Below are 25,635 nucleotides of genomic sequence, written 5' to 3'. Positions count from 1 at the left end.
TGCAGCATAGAATCAAGCGAAGAAAGGCGAGAAAACACGACAAGTTCCAAAGCGAGCGAGAATCTTGTCGTCTGCCCTCCAACTTCAGCGGCCACCTGATACTTTTTACGTTTCATATAATTGTACATCCAATAGAAAGCACTCAAAATTAAACAAAACATGTTTTGTGTAATAATAACGCTAAAGCAGCTTTTTACGTGCTGTTTTGTGCAAATAAATAAAAACACATTTGCAGATCATTTATTAAATTTGTATGTGGTCTTGCAAAACTAAAGGCAAGGAGTTCCACAAGGAAATGCATGAAAAATGACATGTGATATTACCATAATGAGCGCGTACTTTGGGCAAGATAACGTTTTTTTTAAGCACTAGCATAACAATGGCCCACGAGCCGGAGCCGTTAATGAGGCACAGACAGTTCGAACATACAAAGCGTTTATTTGGAGTGTGCGATTGCTTTTATCCCCGAAGTGGGCAAGGAAGTGGGAGCGGGAAGAAGGAAAGGAAACGGACTGCGCATGCGCCGAGACGGGTATGACGCAGACACAACAGATACCAATCTCGTAATGTTAGCATTCACTAAAGATGATTCTAAAATTAGGTCAAATTAGGACAAGGCGAGAGTAGGCAAGTTAAGTGTAGCCGATCTTTTCATGCATTCACTTCTGTAACAACACTTCCGTCATTCGACAGTGGAAGCACTGTCGTTGGCCCACCGGCCCAGCTTCTTGGCTATCGGTGGCCGAACCGGGTCCCGTCTAAACAGAACGTAGACGTAAATGAGCGCCACCACAAAGAGGGCCATCAGGATGGTGTAGAGGGTGAACGTGCCTGCTGGCATCCCGAAGATGGAGCGTCCCTGTTCCGGGCCTCCTTGCCCAACTGAGACGCCCTGGGAAGCCACGTCGAAAGCTGCGAATACGACGATTTTGAACACAAACAAACATCTGAAGGTGTAAATAAGAGCCCAAAATCGCTCGCACGAACTGCAAAGTCTGGATAAAAACGTTCAAAGGAGGTAAATTACGTAGTTGTTTTATGTTACTGGAATAACAGGGGCAACAAGCTAAGTGGGTCGACACGAATCGCTCTGCGTTATTTTCATTAGTGCGTCGTATACATCGCATGATAACAAAGACGCAATCCGCAAGTGCCGCTGCCATCTTTTTTAAGCGTACCAGCCACTTCGCTTTGATAAGCAGTTAGTATTCACGCTCCTCGTGTTTCGTTTCTGATGCGAAGCATCAAATGGCCCATTCAGCGAAAAAGCCGGCGGCGTCTGTAGCAGTGAAAACAGGGCGCCTACCATGTTAACGAAACGGCCATGAGAGCACCAAAAGGTAGGCGGTTGTTTCATGACCTACATGACACGCATGTCTTGACATTCATGTAATGAGTCCTGAGGAGTCCCTTTATCTAGGATACCTCAAGGCGAAAGCCTTAGTCATGCTCATGACTATGACTTCGAACATCAATCTTTAGCCTTTTGATTCACTTTGTACCACATCAGAACCCATTACATTGTTTTTTGAGTATTAATATTTTTCCCTCAGTCATTGTCATTTTGCAGAGTCATACTCATGACTATGACTTCTACCATCATCATTTAGTGTTTCCTTCCCTTAGCACCCACGTTAGAATCCATTTCATTGGTTTTTGAGTGTTAATGTTTTTTTCGCTGGGCCATTGTCATTTTAGGCCGCTTTTTCATGACCTACATGACACGTATGTCATGCAATTTATGTCATGACCTATTACTTATGTTCGTCATACACTGCTGTTATACTATGCCAATTTTGGTACCTACCAAACGAAACGACTATGAGAGCACCAAGACATAGGCAGCTGTTTCATGACCTACATTGCACACGTCATCATATTCATGTCAAAAACTATCATTTAATTTCGTCATACACTCCTCTCATACTATGCCAATTTTGGTACATACCAAGTTGATAGATAGATAGATAGATAGATAGATAGATAGATAGATAGATAGATAGATAGATAGATAGATAGATAGATAGATAGATAGATAGATAGATAGATAGATAGATAGATAGATAGATAGACGGACAGACGGACAGACAGACAGACAGACAGACAGACAGACAGACAGACAGACAGACAGACAGACAGACAGACAGACAGACAGACAGACAGACAGACAGACAGACAGACAGACAGATAGATAGATAGATAGATAGATAGATAGATAGATAGATAGATAGATAGATAGATAGATAGATAGATAGATAGATAGATAGATAGATAGATAGATGTATAGATAGATAGACGGACAGACAGACAGACAGACAGACAGACAGAGAGATAGATAGATAGATAGATAGATAGATAGATAGATAGATAGATAGATAGATAGATAGATAGATAGATAGATAGATAGATAGATAGATAGATAGATAGTGTCTGTCAAAGTAGCAAATGTTCGCCAAGAAATGCTTCGCATTTAAAATCGGCACCCAACTTGTCATTGGCTGCGACGCCACGACACCAGCGAGCCTCGCGCACTCGTGACGCTGGCTCGCGCTTCATGGCTCGGGCAGCACGTGCCGCTAGGGAGCCTGACGCATCAACATCGTCGGCGGGCCGCAACACCTCGGCAGCAGCGAAACACGGCCAGTACACCGCAGACCAAGTAAGGCAGCGGAGGAACGCAGCAAAACGAGCGAACAGGCAGGCAGCGAGATCCACCCCCATCGTCAACTCTCCCAATACACGGCGGGCAGAACAAGCATTAACGCAAGCATTCCTCGCAGTGCGAAACTTGAAGGATCGCTCAGCGTCGTTCAATGGGACACTAATGCTTTCGCATTGACAACTCGTAAGAAGTGCTTAGGCGTACTCGGCTTTTGACGCGATAGCGCAGAAAATTTGCTGTTGCCAACCGGCGTGTGATCGAGGGTGGCGGAGAAAATCATCTAACCCTCCACGTGGTGCAAGGTTTTGGTGAACAAAAATTGAATTTATCAAAATGAAATCCATCAGAAAAAGTTAAAGTGCGACTTTACCATTCGGCGTCGGATTCGCCGTCGGATTGTTTACCAATAGGCGTCGGATTATAATTTTAATGTTCGAGAAAACCCAATTATACCTAGAGCCTACCTAATTCTACCTATAATCTACCTTATTCTACCTAGAACCTAGAACTTACCTTGGGAGTGTTAGGCACCTGTGATGTGTTTTGCGTTGTCACTGATCTCGGAGGCGTGCGGGTGTTAAAAGAGATGGAGAGGGAAGAGGCATGGCAGCACAGCAAACAGATTTTTTAATTCTCACACGAAAGCCAAAAAACCTCAAACTAAAACTGAAGTGTCACAGAACTAAAAGACAATGAATAAATAAAGGTTAACAAAAACAACCTAATGAATCACTAAATATCCACACTAAACATGTCCTTAACTACGCCTACACTAATTCTGGGCGTTTCCCACGCGAACGTATGGCAACTCTGGCCTACTGCGAGAATGTATCGTCCTTACTCAGTTCGCCCTCGTCGCTCGTATTCTCCCGGCGAGAATCTCGTTGGGCCTTTCTTGAAGTCGTTGCTTTTCGCCGACTGTCGCATAGTCGTGGCTGCCTTGCAGTCGGTACGTTCACCCGCTCATCTTCGGAGCCTGTTTGACCCGGTCGCTGTTGCTGACGTGGCCGGGAGAGGTGACGGGTTAGGCCTAGCGACGTGCTCGGCCGCTGCTTCCGTCTCGCTCCTTTCCCGAGAGCCGACGTGGCGTTCCGGGGATCATCGCACGTGCCGGTCTGCCGTAGAAGGGGGAGCCTCTCTGGGGTGCCTGGTCCTGCCGTGAGAAGCTGCAGCTCGTCCAGGAGCCTCGCCCGAACTTGCCGAGGTCGACGGCCACACCGTGGACGGCCAACGTCACGGACTCGGCCAGACCCCCAAGTCTCCCGTCGCCAGTGCGGTGCTGGCGATGCGACCTTCCTGGCCCGGAACCACGTCGATAATGCTCAGACAACGCCGTTTCTCCTTCGATCACGCCTCGGGTCACGCGCCTCGCGCGCTCGCGCCGTTCAGAACGCTCCGCTCACATCGTCCTCGTCTTCTTTTATTTCGCCTCCGGCGTCTTACTCATGACAGCACCACCACCACAAACCTAGGCGGCCGATGTTCCGCATCTGCCGCCTAGGTTTGTGAGTGGTGGCGCTAGCTAAAATCGCTGGCTAAAAATCGAGCCCTTAAGTTCCCTTTCTTCTCATTCATTATATAGCGAGGGCTCGAATCCGGCAACATTGATGTCTTCAGGTAGCATATGTGGGTTTATTGTCCAGTTGCCATCATCCAAAAAGATCACGTGCTCGTGACGCCTGCGGCAGAAAGGATGTTCCACATCCGCCCCTAGGTTTGGAGTGGTGGCGCTTGCTAACACTCCCAGGGTTCTTTTAATTCTTGTTCTTTTCATCTATTGTATGACTTTACTATTAAAATACAAGAGTCTTAAGCAAAACGAAACCACCTTTCCTGCATTATGTGCCTTAACAAAACCATCCGACATTCCCTATCAACTCAGAAATAGAAGCACTTGGCTGACTCCCTTTTCAAGAACATGTTATGGAAGAAACAGGTTAAAATCGCGCACAGCTACCCTTTTAGGTGACCTGGAAAATGACAATATCGATATAGATAACATATCCCGCAAAAAATCAAAAACTTCTCTACTAAATCGTCGGTGCTCTTAAATACATAATGCCACACCCTGCAACATAATATGCTGCACGATTAGAAAGCCGAAGACGCGCGCTAGTCCACGCGCCATGCGCCGGCACCCGCTTTGACGGGCGCCAGCGAAGAAGCAGACGAAATTCCTCCGATCCACGCGTGGGTGCTTGAGTTTTTGCGTTTTAGGGGCGAAGCTCCTTAGGGTGTGGGTCTGTCCCTCCTCTGTAGTATGTAGTAGTAGTAGGTAGCCACGTCTACTTTTATGAAAAAAAAAATTCTGAAAGTTGTCTCCGTAGCGCGGAATCGAACCAGAGACCCCTCGCTTCCGAACTAGCGCCGCTAACCACTACGCCTCGAAGCGCACATGGACACACGCACCACGATGACAATAAATACCCAACATTAACGAAAGACTGCGCGTTTCTAACTCGTTTGTGCTAGCGCGTTACGGCCCGTGTAAGAAGCTGGTGTAAGACGCTGTGGCCTCTCCGCCTTACCCCCGTATTCATAAACGCTCCTCGACTTGAACTTGACTTGCCACCGCCTTGGGCAGCGTGTTCGAAACGCGTTGAAGGCGGTGGCAAGTCAAGTTCAAGTCGAGGAGCGTTTATGAATACGGGGGTTATACTCTCTCAGCAGTCATGTGATGGCGTCGGAAAACGCGGTGCACGTTCCGGCATGTGTAACCGGCTGCGTAAGACGCTGTGGCCTCTCCCCCTTACTAGAGAGTACTGCACGTTTCTAACGCGTTTCTGCTAGCGTCCCCTTAAGCGGGAGATGGTGCAATTATAATGAAGGGCGCTGTTATAAAATAGGAATGACGTCACATATGGCGCGTATCATTGGTGGAAGTCAATCGTTCGATTTAGTGCGGCGAGACTGGGCGAATCACACGGAAGATTCACGGTTTACCGATAATTTCCTCCGGTGCTTCGCCCACTCATCATCATTCACCCCGTGGATATGCGGTGATTTTTTATCAGCTAGTGGTCAGAGACTCGAATTCAGCGCTTCAGGTTGCCTGTTCTCCTAGAACGTGACAATATAAGCTGTTCGTGGATCTGTATGATTACACTATTAAATCAAATTGAAATATTTATGTTGTGTTTTTTAATGTTTTTATCTTAACTTTTGAAGTTTCCTTGAAGCCACTCACTGTTACTGCTTCTGTAATGACGTTTCTAATTATTTTGCGTCATGTGTTTTGCGTTTTCTGTAGCTGCTGTTCTGTGCGTTACTGTTCATTTTATATTATACAGATATTTTACAGTGGCATACTATAGCAGAGCAGTGGCTCCAGATTTTTGAGTATTTTATATGATGTGCTTTGTGTTTTTTTTCCTTTTTCTTTTTTACGCGACCATTTCAAATCTACAAGTATTCCTCTTTTTTTGACTCAAATGTATTTTTCTGTCTCTTGTTTCTGCCAAGTAATGGGGCAAGCACCCAGTCAAGGTGCAGCTTAGCAGCTTTTTTGTGCTTGTCCTAGCATTCTTGTTTTTGTCCAAAAGAAATGCTGAAATAAATTGACTTGACTTGGGATGGCCGTCTGCGTAAAGTGCTTAGTTTAGCAGCGTTGATACAGGGCTTCTTCTTTTGCAATGAAAGAAAATAAATTTTGATTTCATTTAATATCGTACAAATCCTGGCACAATCAGCCACCTTCCTCCTATGTTAATTCTCTGCAATTCTCCCGTCTTCTAGCATTCCAAATAATGAAGTCCCCGAGTAAAACAATATGTACACTAGCCGAATACATTTGAAATGTGTCTAAACAGTAATTATCTGCTTTCAAGTGCTCCATTACCTTTCGTTCGCTTGGGAGTCGGCTGCTTGCTCGTGTCCCGAGCGGTGACATAGTCACTGGAGATGTAGGCCTCCGCTGGGGCCACTGCTGCTGTCGTCATCACGTGGCTGTCCCGTGCGAGGCCACGACGCCCATTCGCCTTCACCGAGACTGCTGCTGGTGTTGATGCTGGTACAACGGGATGCTGGTGACCGCCCTGGTAGACCAGATCCGAAGTCTCATGCTCATAGTCCTTCATGCTGTTCCCCTCAGCATAATGGAACCGGTCTTCTGACGACGTGTTGGCAGTGTACTCATACGTATCTCCATCGGTCGATGACATCGTAAATAGATGATGATGTCCTCGGCATATGGCTCGCAAATAGGTTCTGTTCTGTCTACTTCTTCTTCATCTACCAGTGAGATGCTTGCAAGCTTCACGGTTGACCCTTGTGTGAAAAATGCCAAATTGATTATGATGATGCTGATGATGATGACTAACAATGATGTGATGCAACAAATAAACAGCACATAATTATCAGTAAAGAAAGATCAATGACGGACGCTAGAAGTGTCAATTGCAGGCCGCTAGATTTAGCCATGCTTTCTTTTGTTTAGCGACCAGCGACATTTCATATTGCGATAGCAATTGTATGGGCACTCCGAGCGGATTTATGCCGTCGGCGTCGCCGTCGCCGTGAGGTTCCGTATAAAGTCCAATGGCGATAACATCGTCGCCGTGCGCCGTATTCTGTACTCGTATGTCCGAATGCAACCAGGCGATGGTGATCCGGCAATCGCGGCTCGCGCACTCAAGGGTGGGAAGGAAGCAGCAGTCTTCCAGTCACGCCCAACGCTCCGGAGGTAGGGTAGGAAGGTGGAGGGGCCGCACTTTTACTGCGGCCACGCGCTTCCGCCGCGCCAGAATGCTCCGGGGGCGCGCGCCGCGCGCTGCCGTCCGCGCGGCTGTATCTTGAAAGTAGTTGAAAGCCATCTGCGGCGGCGGCAGAATCCTCCCCACCGTGTGCTTTCGCGGCTAAGAGAACGTTGATGCTTGCGCCGACACGAAGCTCAATACGCTCGCTGCTGCTGCCGCGCCTACTCACCCCAGCATGTTGACAACGAGTTTCCGTGGTCATTGAGCTTTCATGTTTGCTTGTGCGCTCATGACACCATGTTTGTTAATTGAGTTAGTGTGTCTATGTTTACAAGTTTATGCGGCCGATAAAACACCTATGCTTACTTCGTCCACTAATCGATGCTTCGCCTTTCGGACGCAACTGCAGCTTTTTTTAGTGAATTGACAGAAGAGTTGGTGACATTTTAGCGACATTCAAGTTAAGCAAGCTGCTTCGCAAATATATTTCTAAAACGCAGTTTGTTATTAAAGCGCTGCAAAATGGGTGCCTGAAGTTCGCTGTAAGGTACTTTGGCTCTGTGACCATTATGAACCAACGATTGCCACCACTCTCAGAGGCGATACCTAGCGGTTATTTGCGCCGAGGCAGACAGGCTTTATATTCTGCTCTCACAAAACATATGTTTTCTGCATTCTTTATAAAACCCATTAGAATAAGCCCTAACACAGAGCGTTTTGCACCTACACTAGAATATGTTGATCGATGGACGTTCGCAAGCCTATCAGTAAACTAAATAACTGAAACCTAGGACAATAAATTTTATAATGTTGTTTAGAACGCAGCATGTGAATATTAGACCATATCAACTATAGAAATGCGTACATATCGGAGTGACATATTCAGGCGAAATTGAACCCAATGGCTTGGTTTCTCCGTCATACTGTACGGAACTTTCAAGGTAGATAAAGGCGAGACAACGTAGCATTTAACCTATGCAGGGTGTTTCACTTAACATGGGCCAAACTTTAAAAATATACAAATACTCCTTAACTGGACAGGCCCAAGGTAATGTTGCTTGGGCTCGCTTGAAGCGTCTCAAGTTATTGTTTGCATTCCGTCTAATTAGACAATTAGTCTTAATTAGTTATTCAACTTCTGAATTACTATAATTAGATTAAAAGTGTCAATGACAAAATTGTAGAGCAACATGAGAAACTCCCGGAGCCGCTTTCTGTGGCTCAATACGTGCGACATAAAAGGGTTTTTCCGAGCGTCAAAGATGGTCGCGAATACACGCTAAGTGCCACGAGAGCCAGTCGCGGGGAAGTTTTGCGTGTATTCGTGGGCGTGGGATTTGGAAAACATTAGACTTCCTAATTTTGCTTCCCGTCGGATACTCAAAGGCTGTGTTTCGGACAGTGAACGAACATTGCGCGACATTTGTTCGGGGAGCATTCCGCATTTATCGTCACGACGAGACATAGCGCGTGGGATGCCGCAACTGCACTCACACCTTTCCCCAGTGAAAGCCTTGCGCTAGGTCCGCGATCCCCGGTAATGAGCGCGCTCATGCGGTGGCCCGAGAACTCTCACGCCGAGCCGCTGGGGATCGCTCTGCCATCATCCGGCCGCAAGCTCTCTCGTAGGCATCCCAACTTGCTGAGGTACGCCTAACTCGGCATCACACTTTGAACAAACACGCAAGGAAATAATAATAATAAAACATAAACTCGGATGAAGCCACCGCGTTCAATTGAGCGATGCCATTCCGCACGACATAATAGCTGGTTTGCAGTGTATTTCCAAGTCTGGCGCTAGAATCACTGGTTGGTTGGGGTTACCAAGAACGAACTAATAATTTGCGAAATAGAAACAATATTAGCATTTTTTTTTAGTACAGCAAAAATATTTGTAACGGAATGTTTACTCGTATGACAGTATTCTGATGAAAAATTTCACATTTTTTTTTTCGCATAGGTTTCTTATTTTCAGTGTTTGTCCCCCCTCACCTAGTCGCGCTTCAATCGTGCACCACTAACTCTGGCGATAGGTTTTGGCACGCTTTTCGTTCCAAGCTTCGCGACCTATTTAGATGGACCTTGCGAGTACCATCTAGGCCGTCCAAAATGTTGCCCGTCGCTTTCTGGAACACTACGCACGCGGTGCATATCCCGAAAGGCAGCCCTAAAAAGCGGTGCTTTCCGAACGGCGTGGCATAAGTGCAGATAAATGAAGTTTTTTCATCCAAGGGGATTTGATGAAGACCACAGTTAGCATCTAGCTTGCTGAATACCTTTGCATTTGCAAGCTCGGACTCGATTTCTTCTCTGGAGGGCAGCTGATTCACGCACCTGTTTACGTGTCTGGGGTCCATGCAAACACGCAAAAGGCCGTCTCTTTTTCGGACGATGAAAGGGGGCTTACCCCCTCAGTGGCCTCTTGCATTTTTTGTATGATTCCTTTACGTTCCATGCGGGTGAGCTCTTGGTGCAGTGGCTCACGAAGCGGACGCGGAATTCGGCGTGAGGGCAGCGACACTGGACTTGCTCCCTCATTCAGCTCGAGGCTGTAGGTTTCCTTTATGCAACCTAGGCCTTGGAAAAGCTGCGGAAGCTCGCCGAAAACTTGCGTCTTCAAATCAGCAGGCCTTTGAATCGTTTGTACCCTTGAAACAATTCCGAAACGTTCTCCGAAACGCCTTTATATCAGCATCCCAGCTGACAGGCTTACACAGCGCGGTTGCGAATCTTGAGGACCCTGGTTGCCAGGCCCGATACACTCACTCGACAGTTCACTCAACAGTTTAACAACCTCAGCGATAGTGAAGCAAGATTTAGCGAAAGTTTTGTGAATTTGTCGGAGTTTAGCGGCACGTTCGAAAAAAATTTGACATTGACTACGAGTGGCCAGGGTGCTTCCTACTTTGAAATGTTGTCTTTAGCGAGATTAGTAAGCTATGGCTGCTATACATCCCGTGAAGCTACTAGCAGCTTTAAGCATGCTTTCTTCATTTTCTCAATTTATCGTCCGCGAACAAAGCGCATCTCACAGAGATAACATTATGCAGCAGAGCTATAAAACTTGTCTAAAATACCTTCGTATATCTGTCTCGCTTTAGTCTCGCCTCAGTAATATTTCTCGCTTCAGTAAATTTTATGGCATCCATGTCCTAATATGCATGTTAGTGTGTTACTGGAGTACCCAGGAATCGTAATGGTGTCGAATTGGTGTCGGCGTAACCGTGATGTTCCGTATAAAGCCCAGGTGCGATAACATCGGAGCCACGCGCCGTGTGCAGTAGGTGCGAGGGTGAGCTGGTGGCGTTGGCGTGAGCCAAGAAGGAAGGCGGCTCAATGCGGCGCCGTCTAATCGTGCGGGTAAATGGGGAAGAGGGAAGGTGAGCGCCCGCTAGGACAGTGAGGAAGGGGAGCACGTTGGCGGCCGTCTTCTCTACTCGGGTCGCGGCTGCAGATGGCACAGCTGATGATGATGATGACGATTACTTATTGGCATATTCCCTTCAAAACGGGGCGATGAGAAATAGTCCCCTAGGTTGCTTGAGTGATTCAGGTATGCTGTACATGCTTTTTATTCTAGCATTTTTGTACACATGCCTTTTAATCGTTTTTCTCTTCCTCAGAAACTTCTCTATCTACCTTGTACCGCTACCTACCCCTTTAATGAATCCGGTCGTATCAATCTCCTAGAGCTCTGTTTTTTTTCGCCAATACTCCAAATGGCTCTTGCTTATCTCGACTGCCTATCGCTTGATGTGTCCGTCCATTTTAAATCGAAGCGCTTCTGGAAGGTGTAGGTAAACTACGGTTCTCACTGGACTTGCTCCCTCCCACCTTGCCATTCCATTAGGATGTGCTGAGTGATCTCCGGATTTTCGCTGCGCTATACACATGCCTCATGTAGTTGCGAATATTTGCTCCGGTATGTTTTAATCCTTACGCAACCAGCTCGAGCCTCGAATAGCAAGGCACTGCCCTTTGTGTTATCGTACAGATTTTCCCTTGTAATTTCTTTCTTCGGCTGAGCGCGGCCGTGCGCGCCCTATATGTTGGAGGTAATCAGCGGTGGGTACAAACGCTAGGCACGCGGAGGGTTGATGTCTTCGTGTTCTCTGCGTTCTCGCGCACCTGGTTCACGATGAAGGGAGAAGCAGCACGAAGGACCGTTCGCACGCCCCTTCTGCCGCTCTTTGTCACGCCAGCGATGTGACAGCGAGTGTTCGCGCTCATTGAGCGAGTGCTGTTCGTGTTAGCGCGTGCGGGCGTGTCAGCAAGCTTGTTAACTTAATCAGTAAGCGAATGTTTACTGCAATTTACACGTACAGTATAACGACAAACCCTGCTTCGTGTAGCTGTGTAATGCTTTGCTATCGATTTTAATGCTTCGCCTTTCAGGGGAAATGGAGACTTTTTTGGCAAATCAAAGTTTCCGATAGAAAATTTTATCTTTTCTTGTGAAATACCATGTCACATGTTTAGCGGGCAGGGAAGTCAAGTAGGAGCCTTGTTGGAACACAATAGGAATGATGCATGCATCACTTAATGTGCAGCTTTGGTAAGCAGAAGAGTTTGTGTGAGTTTAAAGTTTTTTTTTTTTTCTTTAGCTACCATGGTGTTGGTCTGGCGTGTGCCGATGCGTAGAAATGTTCCAACTTGCGGATGGATGAAAGTGCTATTCCTTCATTATGCACCGTATTGTCGAATTTTGCCCGGTGCTTTCAGTTGCACCATTGAGAGAGGACATAAGTTATGTGCTTGAGCCGTCTCTATCGCCATTTTGTTTACGTATCATGAGCATTTCGGTAAAGAACTGGCCATTTACTGCGACACGTAAGAGAAAGAATTATTTTATCTGAATCGACAAATTAGCTTCTTAGAGTACCCCCTCCACCCCCTCCCCCCCCCCCAAAAAAAAAAAAAAACTCAGTGTCATTCCACTCTGAGAAGGGTGATGACCAGCGGAGCTGTATATATGGTGAAAACTGTATTCATTGAAATAAAGACATATACCAGGTGAATTGTCAATTTCTACCATCTCTATTATTTTGTCACTAAGGTGACTATAGCTTTGTGGTCGTCATGGTAGACGGTGATGAGTTCTGTAACGAAACTCGAGCGGAAATAGGCGTGAAAGCGGCGGGAGGCTTGTAACACCTCCCGCCGCCTTCGCGCCCATTCACGCTTCTGCTCACGCGGTCGTTCTTCGTAGGCATGCTGTTCTTCCTCGGTCCGCACAATACGCGGCCTACCCATTGCACGGCCGAAACGCCACTGAGATAACGTGACTATGCAGTGCGTGACGTCACGAGACAGAGAGACACACCCATCGGCTATTAAACGCTGCTATGGCACACCGGCAATACGCTTTTGCTTTGTATTAAGGCTACGGCGTTTTTGGTCTACGCGCTCGCTCTACGCACGCAGCGCTCCGCTGGAAACTAGCGTGTAACAGCTCCGCTGTAAAAATATGGTTAATGTCTCTTGCATAGGAATTGGTTACAACAAGAAAGTGAAGCTTGTCTCCACAAAAGCTCTTACATATTCGTGAACTCACGGTTGGGTGCAGCGAAAGGCGCACACTTGGCTCGCGGCGACCTGTTGCCGAGCCGCTTTGGCGAGGGTAGAGCGATTTGGTCCGGCTCCGTAGTGTCTTGTACAGCCAGTTGAGTTGCGACGCGCTTAACTTCAGGAATGCGAGTAGCAGAGTTCGCAGCGTGCGCCGCGAACGCGCGAAGGCGTTCTGCCAGTATTCTTTTACGCTGGCGTGTCTCTCGTGTCTCTCGCCGCACCAAACCGAGATTCGCCCGCTGACGTCGTTGCCTTTCTGCGCCGCTTAGCGCAGCAGTTTTCTTAGTTGGTGCCATCGCAAGCGCATCAGTAGGTGGCGTGTAAGCACTGCGGACACATGTTGAACCTACACTCCGTAGGCGACGAGGTGCCACAGGCTAATCGGACGCGAAAGACAAACAATGTACGGAAACTGCGTCGTCACCTCAGCAAAAGGCCTGCGCCGTCTACACCAGGCTACACCGCGTTGGATCCTCCGCTGCACTGACACTACCGAAATGCTCACTGTCGGTGCTCGTTAGTGTCATGATGCAGTACTTCGCTTCACCGCTCCTAGATGGCGGCGTCATCACTATCAAGAGAACATACTTCACGCGTTCGTGCCGACGTCACATCCGTTACAGGAAGTTGATGGTGGACCCCGCGATAAAACACTTTTGTGTCAAAAAAACTACTCGTACCATGAGAGGTAGCTTGATAAACGATCAAATCGGCAAAATATGAAAGACGGGGGCCGACGCCGTCTTGACGTACCCCCACTTGCTTGGCGTCAGGTCACAGATAATGATGGCGTCCTCTAAGGCCTAGGTTCTTTATTGGTAGTTATAGACTAGGCCAAAGCTACATAAGCAAGGCAAGGACTAAAGTTGGCAATGTTCAACAAATTTACAAAGTGGGAACGAGCTAAATACGGAAACATTCCTTGAAATCCTCCCTTCACACTGGCGTACCGCACTGGGGTATAGACGCGAAATTAAAAACAACTTTGGTCTTAGTTTTAACATGTAATAAGCCGCCAGTTAACGAAAAAACCAAAATATAGTTCTGGAATATTACCGTCTGCGCATAAGCTGATCTAGAGTTTTCCTTAGTGTCCCTTCGCGCTTTTCATTAAATTGTGCATTCATCTATTGACTGACAAACCCATGGAGGAAGGAAACCCAGGAGAGGCGCCGGTCAGCACAGACGTATTGGAGAAAGTGTGGCGGAAGTCACGCGCTGTTTTTCGCAAAGGAGCACTGGGACGGGTACCCCAAATGTCAACGTTGCGATAGCAACCACGCTCCTGCAGCTTTCGCTGCTGCTCTCGGTCTCTAAAAAGTGAGATAAGATTTTCCCTCGGGTGTCTGTCCCGCAGAACCTTTTGTTCGCGAGAAAAGCTGAATTCGGAGTGTGGTGTGTAAGCTTGAAAGCTGTGTTTTGGGTCTGTGAGTGTCAGCCAGCAACAGATACATTGAAGCAATCATGGCGCGGGTCTTCGTGGTCTTCCTCAACGTTCCACAAGAAAACACAGGAGCGCGTCTGCTTCACGAAAACTGCTACAGAAGTTTCGTAGGCTTTGTTCTGACGCGCTTCGGCAGCACACACTTCCGGCTGCTCGTAACAATACAAGTTCAAAGTTCGCGCCCATCTGCTCCGGCGAGCTGCAGTACCTCTGATTGGAGGCGCAAAGGGAGATGGTACACCAACATGGCTTCAAAAACGTGAGAGAGAAAAATGTCGCAGTTTCGCCCTAAAGGCACGTTCACACCGAACGCGGAGCGTCTAAGCGGGCCAAGCGGGTTTTCAACGCGGCGAGTCGGCGAGCGCGGGGGCTTGTTCAGACCAGGCGGCTTGCCTGGTCTCCCGCGCCGCCGAGGAGGCGGAGCATCAAGCGCTTTCGCGGGGGATGTGTCGCCATCTCGTGGCGCCGGTCGTCCGCCCACGCGCAGATCTCGCGCTGAGATACACCAGCGCCACCGTCGTCTGGCTTTCTGATTGGCTGCGGCAAAGCGGGAATTCCGGCGGGGCGGAAAAAATCGGTCCGAGAGCGATCGGGCTCGCCGCCGCGTTTTCCGCCTGGTATACCCGCTCGGCGAGGAGGTTTTCGACGCTTTGCGGGCACCCGCCTGCCCGCTTTGGCGGGTACGCCTTCGGTGTGAACGTGCCTTAAGGGCGAAGCAATGAATGCGACAGCAAGACAGCAATGTCATACGAAGTAAGGTTAGCGGCTTTGGTAGCAATATGAATTGTCGTAAACACGAGCTGATTAAGTAAGCAGGTGTGCTGCGGCGTAAGTAGACCGACATGAAGAGAGACTCGATGACCACGAGAAGGCGCCTGTGAAGCGGTGGTGTTGATGAGAAGCGCTTCCCGTGGGCAGCGCGTGCGAAGGGACACACCTGTAGCGCTGCACTGCCGATCTGGGCAGCATTTCATGTGTAGCGTGCGTTGGAAAATGTGGCCCGACTATTACTAACTGAATGAACAACCATGGTGTGAGCGCGCACAAACATGAATACATCACACTGAATGACTGCAGACAACGACTGTCAAAACGCTGGCAGCAAGCGCATACGGCGCAGCGGGCGAAGGTACGTGCGGTCTATCGCTTCAACGGAAACTGAGCGGCGAATGCACAGCGCCTACAAAGGTCAGAGCCGTGTGGAGATAAGAGACCGTGCGGGCGAGCGATGAGCGCGGTTGTTGGCAGAGTAGAAGTGCGCCCCCCCCCCCCCCCCCCCCCCCCGCTCCCTCCGGCGCTGGCTTCCCGCTTCCTTGCTTGCCCGTGGGAGATTGAGTGCGTTCGCTCTCCGTGATAGCGCGCGTCCCCGCACGCTTCCGCTCGGGCATACGGGCGCGTTAAGATTTTATCTATACGGAACCTCACGGCGACGGCGACGGCGATGGCAGAAATCCGGTTGAAGTGTCCATATAATTGCTATCGCAATAAATAAACTTTATTACAATATTGTGGAGACCAGTTGTGCCTGGAATGTGGAGCCCTTAGTCCGGGGCCCCATATAGGTAGCAGCCACCGCCTCGGCACGGTCGACCAGCCATTGCTGGCCAGTCGCCGTCACGTCGGTCAGCCGCTACTCCCAGGAGGTGAGGGTGGGATTTGGAACGGGAGGGACGTGGGATATGTCTTGGCAAAGCCAGACCATATGCAGTAGGGTGGGGCGGTCACCGCAGTGCGGGCATTGAGCTGTACCACGGGAGGGGTAGAGGTAGGAATAGAAAAGGGGCGTCGGGGAAGTATTCGTCTGTAGTTGTCGCCAACATACAGTCTGTCGGCGAGTAAGGGAAGGATGAGGTGAGGGGTATTGTTGCCGAGTTAGGCGTACCTCAGCAAGTTGGGATGCCTACGAGAGAGGTTGCGGCCGGATGATGGCAGAGCGATCCCCAGCGGCTCGGCGTGAGAGTTCTCGGGCCACCGCATGAGCGCGCTCATTACCGGGGATCGCGGCCTACGCAGGCACCCAGACCAACCTAAAGGTATGCGAGGTGGATGATAGGGAGGACTCGAGTATAGACGGGGTGGTAGGATGCAAAGTGTTGAAAGGAAAACGCCGACAAGCTGCTAGGGAGTCTGTGAGAATATGATTGGGGGTACAAGGAGGGAGAAAAGAGGTGGAAAGGATTGCCCTAGCAATCGCACGTTCTTCCAGGAGGGAGACATCGGTTAACGTACGTTCCGAGGCTGCGAATGCGGTAATGAGGTCACAGTCGCCTGGCTACACTGACTCCCCCGCGTTCATCCGCTGGGCTGGCGTCAGTGAAGAGCACGAACAGCGCTGCAGCCCATGGAATATTCGCGCCGCATGTAACGCGACCGATGATCCCGGCCGGCAGTATGGCGAGTAGGGTGCATATTGCGGGGAATAGGAGATACCGTGAGCTTGGCACGCGCTGCTGGGGAAAGGCCCGTAGATGTAAGGACACTAGGGCTGGTTGGGTAACCAAGTGAACTAAGAAGATTCCGTCCCTGAGGTGTAGAACTCAATCGAGTCAGCTGGGCGGCCTGGTGGGCTTCTATAAGTTCCTCTAAAGTGTTAGTCACCCCAAGTCGCTCCAGTTTAAGGGTAGTCGTGTGCATATGAAGGCCAAGTGCAAGTTTCTGCGCTTTCCGTAGTAGGGTATACATGCGTGCGCGTTCAGTGCAAGTTAGGTTGTGACAAGGTAGGTGGTACAGTAGGCGTGAGTGTGTCAAGGCCTGTACAAGGTGTAAGGCATCAGCCTCTTTGAAGCCATGTCGGCGGTTAGACACCCGCCGAAGCATATGCATGATTTCGTTACATGGGTGGAAAGTTGGCGAAGGGTATGTGTTGCTTTGGCGTTGGCTTGTAAAGTGAACCAAGCACCTTTATGGACGATTTACGTGGAACGGGTTTCGCATCTAATGTGATGTTAAGAGACGCCTTTCTGTCCTCGAGCGTGCTTTGTCGCATTAAAAAAACGTGACGTTATGGCCTCTCCTGTTTTGTTTCTTTCTTCCATGGACAAACGATCTCTGTCATCGGCCCCACTATCTGACTCGAAGCATTTACTAACGTCACAAGGCAATACGCCAACAAAAGCAAGCTCAACAAGATTCTGCAACCATGAGCAGTTCAAGATCGCCATGCACCATCTGTTGTTCACAGCGGAGCTGTTTAAGCCATCCGTAATTTGTGGTGCGTAGCAAGAAACTACAAACAAACTTTCTTGCCGAGGTGGGGGCGGGATTCGAACCCGCGAACCCTCGGTCCCAAAGCGAGCATCGTAACCACTAGACTATACAGCCTTTTTTCTTTCTTTATTGCCTTTATTCAATTCACACAGAAATGTGGTGTACAATCATACCAACCCATCAAGGGCTGAAAAGGGGAACAATCAAAACTCGGGCATGTACATCAGCCCTTCTAACCTAGGAAGCCAGTCTGGTTCGTGTTTATGAAGTTTATACACTTGAACCATTCTGCTTACAGATTCGCGAAAGTAACTCCTTATTGGCCTCGCGTCAACATCTGCATGATGATCGGCCATTCTTGACAACCAAATACTATGTAGGCCCAGGAGCATTATCACGTCAAAGTGAATGCCTTCGTCGTTATTCACCGGTAAAAATCTAATGCCGTAGGTAAGTGTTTTTTTTTTATTCTTTGAAGAATGTCCCAAAAGAAGTAACCTGCGCAACAATCTATAAAAACGTGTTCAATTGTCTCAGGTTTCCTACATATAAAACAGTGAGTGGCCCAAGGTACGAACATTCCTGTTTCTTCCATATATGTCTTTTACTTCTAGCGTATTAGTATGCAGTTTTGAAGAAGAAGCTTTTGACACCTCCCTTAACAGGCATGTTTATTACCCTTTTTAAGATGTCTTGACCTGGACCATCATTGTATTGGGTTCTATACAGGGGAGTGGGAAGAAATACATCACATAAGTCTTTGTACAGTTTTTTCCGAGACACGCCACAGAAGTATTCGAGAGAGAAATGATTTTGTAAAATGCGACACAAAGGTATACTTCTCTCATATACCCAGAAATGCTACCTGGCATACATTCTGACCCCACAATTAAGTTTGGCAGATGCCTACCTAACCTCACTTGGCCCATAGTTCGTAAAAAGGGGTGAGTAGCATTGCGAAAAAACATAAAACGATTCACCAGCTGTCTAAGATACAGATGTGACAGGCCAAGTCCTCCTAGGCAGACACGTCTAAAAATACTTGTTCGTTTAGTTCTTTCCCACTTGTATCCCCAGACAAAAACAGCGAAACACGATGTAATTCCTGAATGTTACGCGTGAGCAATGTAATACTTTCAGCATGTACCACAGCTTGCTAATTAGGAACAAGTTGCAAATTGTGGCGCGTGCAAATATAGATAGGTTGAAGCCGTTAAAACGCTCGGAGCTTTGCCGTATTGTGACAACTTCTCCATGCCAATAGTGTTTACTGTCTCTATAATGCTGCAAAGGTACAGCTAAGTATTTAACTGGGGTAGTCACCCAAGACATGTTTGCGAAAATACATGGGGTTGATAGCCAATGGCCATGCCAGTACCCCAAGCTCTTTCCCCAGTTTATAGCGCTGCCGCTGACTCTACAAAAATGTTTTGGAATGTTCACAACTCTAAGCACGCTTTCTTGGATCGAACAGAATACAGCAATATAATCAGCGTATGCAAGAAGCCGTACTTCAGTTGCGTGCAGACCGAAACCTCGAACGTTGGTGCTATTGATAACGCTTAGACAAAATGGTTCAATGCACGAGCAAAACAGTAGAGAGGAGAGGGGCATCCCTGGCGTACAGAACGGTACACTTTGATGCGCTCTCCCACTATTTTATTAACAATAATTCGTATTGTGCACCCTCTGTACGCCACGGCAACACCGTCTGTTATAATAGAACCAACGTTTACATGCTGCAAAATACACAGGAGTACATTGTGAGGCCACGGCCGCTGGATAAAAAAAATTGCCCCCACCTCCCCGAAGGGAATCGTGAGGAAATGCGAATGCATTTCTTGCGCCGAGAGTACACGGCGTAGTAATTTTAATGGCGTAAATTAATGACGAGACGAGGATTTTTACCGTAACCATTTATTTACACATTCATCAGCACCTGTTTGTATTGTCATCGTACCTGACGGCCATAATCACAGCCTTGTATTTTCTGCGCCTAAACGTAATAGTGTTCGTCACTTTCGGCAATTTTTATACTGTCACTGACGTAGGTACCGCTTTGCCTATATGAAGAATCGGGTTCAGGGTTCAACTGCTAGCTGCGTCATAAAGTTACCAACCAGAGTCTCGGCGTTTCTCCGCGGCGTATCGAGCACACATTTCCGGATCTTCGGCTCGGCGTTGGCGCTTCGCAGCGGCTTCCCGAGCACGGAGTTCGGTACGGCCGCTCGCTTCGCTCGCTTGCGTTCGGCATCACGCGCTCTTCGCTTGGCAGCCTTGTCTTCCGCTTCTTCTCCTCCGGTTGATGATGACGTTGAAGCTACTGCAGTGACGTCACCTCCAGCGAGAGGTGTAATGCTCGGGTTGGATTCTATTACACTTCTTGCTGTCAGACATTCGCCTTCACCGACTTCTGCCATCGCCTTGAGAGGCGCCCAGCCAGCGAACGGTAGAGAGTGAGGCGCGCGCTTCACTCCATTTATATATTGACCCTTTTCGCGGAGCAGTTTGTTTTAGAGAAACGAGATGGCGCTCACGGCGGCGCGCCATACCTCTCCTCAGCGACCGCGCACGAATACGAAACCATTTACCGCTTCTACCTTGCTTCTGTGCGATCAGCTGTCGGAAATGCAACTGAGTTTTCGCTAACACACTGTGCTCCAATCATGTGGATTGAAGACGTGTGCAGTAGTTGGCTGCAAAAATAGTGACTGGCATGTTAGGCAATAGAATGAATCTGTGTGGCCAAGTTCGCGGACCGCTGCTGCCACTGTCCGAACGTGTCACCGGCACTTCGTGATGTACGGCTTTCCTCGAGGATACAGAAATTTGCTCATCCGCCAGCCTTGTATCACTAGCCTTCAAAGAAAGGGCTTCATCCCCAGAACGTCGGCAAGAGTGAGTACCACTCGTTAAAGAATGACAAATGGAGTCGCACCGCCTCCTGTCATAGTAAGTTTCGCGCATGTTATCTATATACATCTGTCCCAAATGGCAGGAAAACTTACGCCCACTCTATCGCCGACGTATCAATAATAAATGAATTGGCGCACACTTGAACATATGCGCACTGTATACGCACAACAAATGACGCACTACAGCGATGGCGCACGAATGGTCGAAGCTGAATGTTTCGTGACGGTCCACAAGAGTAAGCGAGTTACTAGCTGTAATATATATTTTCTACAAGGTATTACAATTTACAAAACAGCTATGCTTCAAGCCTTGTGCGCAGCAAGAACAAATCTATTGGAACTGAGCACACCCGCGAGCGATTAGGCAGTAAATAATCATATAGTGGCCGCACCGAGGAAATTCACTGAGTCAGAAACTTACAAGCCACCGCTCCAAAATATTTGCCGAATAAACAACAAAGAGCAAAACACACTAATCCTGACTGAATTCATGAGCGGAATGTTTGGATAGCTTGGCATACATATTTAGCCCCGCTTTTAGAATAAGCACTATATACGCTGCTTGTGCCGTTTGGACATAGCTTAATCAGCTCCGAAAGCGCTTTTGCATGTTCTCTGAAGCTGTGATCAAAGCTGCGTGTCGTCCACCTAGTCACCGTCTACGATATATCCGAAAACAGAGGTTTTCTAGGCCGCGCCGGTGTCATACACTTCCATTGTAAACAAGGAGGCAACGGAGGCAGTTGCGGCAAGCAATGGACGCGTCACCACGTGACCAAACATGGCAGCGCCCACGGATCGCCGCGAAAAGGGTCAATACGTGCGAGCGAGCGAACGGGAGAGTGGGGCACAGGGAGGAGAGAGAGCGAACGGCGAGAGAAGCAGCGGCGAAGCACTGCACCTACCCTCTCCTACACTCTCTCCACACACGCGGGAGCTCCGCCGAGTTCTCGCGATGCGAGCGCCCTCACACGCCAGAGTGCGCTCCTCCTCTCCACTCACTCTCCGCTACTCCGCCCGCACCCTCTGCTCCGGTTGCTAGGGGCGAGGTTGCTAGGGGCTCCCATTGCAATGCGCGCGACGCGGCAGGCCGCACCTTTTATTGCGATAGCAATAGACCGATCCCACCAGCCAGTTTCACGACGCCACCGCTGCCGCGGTGCATGCTGGTACTTGTAGTCATCCGGCCGCTCCAGCCGCTCCAGCCGCCCGGAGTGCCCGTGCGTTCTGTATCCGAACGATTTTTGGGAATTTTTATGGTTCGTGTAGAGCCATTGTGCGATGGGAGGATTGACCTGCTGCGTTCCTGGCTGGTACAACCACACAAGGGACAAAGGCTTCGGATTCTATGCGTTTCCTAAAGAGCGAAGGCTTCGAGAGACGTGGATCCAACGGATTAATAGGTGGTACTGGTAATACACAGCGTGAGAATACGGGGACGAATAGCGGCCGCATTTCGATCGGGGCAAAATGCGAAAACACCCGTGTACTCACATTTCCCGGAATTTATAGATTATTTGTCGATTATCGATTAGTTATTGATTGGCTATCGCAAGGTATTGGCCACGTATTTGGGCTAGGCTAAGCACTACCAAGTCATGCCCAGCATTTTCCGGAATTTATTGATTATTGATCAATTATCGATTAGCTATTGATTGGCTATCGTAAGGTATTGGCCACGTATTTGGGCTAGGCTAAGCACTACCAAGTCATCCCCAGCATTTTCTGGAATTTATTGATTATTGGTCGATTATCGATTAGCTATTGATTGGCTATCGTGAGGTATTAGCCACGTATTTGGGCTAGGCTAAGCACTACCAAGTCATGTCCAGCATTTTCCGGAATTTATTTATTATTGATCGATTATCGATTAGCTATTGATTGACTATCAATTGGCTATCGCAAGGTATTGGCTATGTATTTGGGCTAGGCTAAGCACCACCAAGTCATCCCCAGAATTTTCCGGAATTTATTGATTATTGATCAATTATTGATTAGCTATTGATTGGCTATCGATGACTTGGTGATGATTGGCTATGGACGTTTTTATGTTAAAAACGCCGCCTAGCTTACTTAAGAACTTCTAAACTTCTAGATATCGCTGTTACCGAAGTCTGCAAGTCGTGCGCGAAACCCATGTAGGTAAGTAGGGAACGAAAGTTTTGGCGCCGCATTTCAAACCTGTCTCCAACAGGTATACAAATCCTATTATGTCCGTCGCTAAGCAAACATAACGTTGCAGTCACCGAGATGCACGTGCGCAAAAATAGTAACGCAAAACGACCGCGTACATCAGCATGTACTACATACAACGCTCGAAAAAATACGATACTCAATGTGTTATAAGCGGGTAACAACCGAAAGGAAAGAGGAACAGGCACTTTTCAACGTTCGCCTCGCATGCTGCAATGATCGAACAGCCGATGTAATTTCTTTAAATACATGACGAATGTTTCTCGGTGGTGGAGTCGCAGATATGTCTGGGAAGCTCGTGCGCAGTACTCAACGAGCGCGGACTGCGGTGGTGTGGTTGACTAGTTGACTACAACCAAGATGGTGTCAGTGCTACTTCCGGAAAACCGGTGCATGCGCAGATCGGTCGGTGGGATCGGTCTATTATATGGACACTCAAAAGCAGATTTCTGCCGTCGGCGTCGCCGTCACCGTCGCCGTGAGGTTCCGTATGACGTCAATGGAGATGAAATCGTCGCCGCGATGATGATGATAAGTGGTTCTTGAGGGAAAGGGAAAGGTTGGCGCTATCTTCTGCAGCCCTTGAGGGAGCACGGCTCAGCGCCAACGGGGAGGGGTAAGTGGGAGCGAAAGAAGGGATAGAGTGGAGTCGCCATGGCTGGGCGAAGCAAAACCGGCAGGCATAGGCGGGACGTATCAGGCCGAGATGGAAGGCCTTGGTGTGCTGCAGAGTCTGCAGGGGTGTTGTGCCAGGCCGGTCAGGCCCGGGGTGGGGTGGGATGCCGTGAGGCCTTCCCGCTTGTAGAAATGTCCTTAGAGGCGTGTGGAGAGCCCTGACGAGTCAAGGAACTCCACGACGCCTCGAAGTGCAGAAAGGTGGTGTCGGCCGGGGAAGAGGAGATCTTCCTCCTTGCCAGAGGGGAGGCCCAGGCGGCGGAACTCCTGCAGGAGTGGGCCCCGCTGCTGGAGGTACGCCGGGCAGGCCAGCAGGAGATGTTCGATCGTCTCCGGCTTCCCGCAGGAGCTGCAGACCGGGGACGTCGCTCGTCCCAGTCGGTAGCTGCGTGCTGCCGTCCAGCTGCAGCCGATGCGGAGCCGGAGAAGGAGCGAGGTCTCCCTGCGAGCCAGGCCTCGCGGGGGAGTGGTCGTGGGGGGCATCCCAGTGCCACCCGTTTGTCTGGGTGGTGGGTCGCCAGGTGTCGCCGCAGCCTCAGTCCTGTGAAGTCGCCCTCCGTCACGGCCCGACTGAGGGGCACAGTGGTGTGGTGGGCGTCCTTCGCCAGGGTGTCGGCTGCCTCGTTGCCCGGGATCCCTACGTGGGCGGGGATCCAGTGCAGGGACACCGGGTGGCCTGCGTCCTGCAGCGCTGTCAGCCGGGTAGACAGCAGTGCGACTCCAAGGCTGGCGCTTTCTGGCCTCTGCAGGCCGAGGAGGGCTGCCTTGGAGTCGCAGAGGATGGCCGCTGGTACCCCAGGAAGCTCCTCGGAGAGTAGGTCGACGGCCAGGTGGAGGCCTGCCACCTCCGCTGCAGTCGAGCTGGCGTGTCTGGGCAGTCGACACTGCCTGCTCTTCTGCAGGGCTGGTGCCGTGCAGGCCGCCGTGGCAGAGCCGGTGTCCGGTACCACCGAACCGTCGACGTACACCAGGAGGTGGTCTCCGAGGGTCTCGTCCAGGAGGCAGGCGGCCGTCTGCTGCAGGGCGCAAGCGGGCGAGCGCCTCTTCGAAATCCCGGGCAGCTCCGTGGCGATGGGGACAGGAGGCCTCTGAGGTGGGGGCAGCTGTACCGCATTCGGCGGTGGGTTGCCAACCACCTCCTCGTAGAGGCGGCACAGCTGACCCATCCTTGAGGAAGGCCGGGACTGGAGGCGACGCAGCAGGCCTCTGCCATCAGGAGCATGGTGGAGGCGGTCGACGTGCCTCAGCCCCTGCTGCAGGAAGAGGAGCGACAGGGGCCATGCTCCAGCCTCCGCAAGGGTAGCGGCAATCTGGGAGCTCCGGGGGACGCCCAGGCAGAGTCGGATGGCCGCCCGGTGCTGCAGCTCCAACTTTTCGAGGCGGCGTGGCGGCAGCGCCACCAGCGGGAGGGCGTACCGCAGGCGTGATGTGGCCGCCGCCTCGTAGAGCCGCAGGGCCCACTTCACCGAGCAGCCCTCTCCATGGGCCGTCGCCGCGGTAAGTGGTTCTTGAGGGAAAGGGGAAAGGTTGGCGCTATCTTCTGCAGCCCTTGAGGGAGCACGGCTCAGCGCCAACGGGGAGGGGTAAGTGGGAGCGAAAGAAGGGATAGAGTGGAGACGCCATGGCTGGGCGAAGCAAAACCGGCAGGCATAGGCGGCACGTATCAGGCCGAGATGGAAGGCCTTGGCGTGCTGCAGAGTCTGCAGGGGTGTTGTGCCAGGCCGGTCAGGCCCGGGGTGGAGTGGGAGGCCGTGAGGCCTTCCCGCTTGTAGAAATGTCCTTAGAGGCGTGCGGAAACCGCCGTCGCCGCGCGCCGAACGCTGTATATGCGAGGGAAAGGGTGCGAGGGGCGCGCGCTTTCACGGGGAGTGAACGCACGGCAGAGAACAAACGCGCGTTCTGCGCCGTGGTCGCTTAAGGGCTGCAGAAGTAGGCGTCTCTTTCCTCCTTTACAATGACCATATATGTAGAGTAAACGCGCCTTATTCCGACGCGCGAGAGGCCGTGGGGGAGGGGGGGAGGGGCAGGGAAGGGAGGCGAAGTTTAGCTGCGGCACCAAGTGCCTATTTATATCAGAGGCTCCGGCAATAGTCACCAATGCCGCACGCATTTTGAGCGAACGCGGGCAAAACGCCGACGGCGTCGACAACAGTTGTGCGTGTTGCCGGTGCTGCTGCATGTGCAAGTTTATACAGCTTATAAAGCTAATATCATTACTCCGTATAGCTCTCAACAAATTTGCTATCGCAATTGATGCTTCGCCTTTCAGGTGAAACT

The 25,635-nt window shown here is 50.0% G+C and overlaps 1 protein-coding gene across 1 annotated transcript; it reads right to left on the bottom strand.

Moving 5' to 3' along the window:
• Positions 1-682: 682 nt before the first annotated feature.
• Positions 683-6,825, bottom strand: LOC125945806 (uncharacterized). Its single transcript, XM_049668097.1, has 2 exons — positions 6,501-6,825; positions 683-912 (listed from the first exon to the last, which is right to left on the bottom strand). The coding sequence occupies exons 1-2, from the start codon at positions 6,820-6,822 to the stop codon at positions 683-685; spliced, it is 552 nt and encodes a 183-aa protein (XP_049524054.1). The 5' UTR covers positions 6,823-6,825.
• Positions 6,826-25,635: the final 18,810 nt, after the last annotated feature.

Source organism: Dermacentor silvarum, chromosome 5, assembly GCF_013339745.2.
Source record: "Dermacentor silvarum isolate Dsil-2018 chromosome 5, BIME_Dsil_1.4, whole genome shotgun sequence".
NCBI classification, from domain to species: Eukaryota; Metazoa; Arthropoda; class Arachnida; order Ixodida; family Ixodidae; genus Dermacentor; species Dermacentor silvarum.
This window is presented reverse-complemented; position numbering and strand designations above follow the sequence as displayed.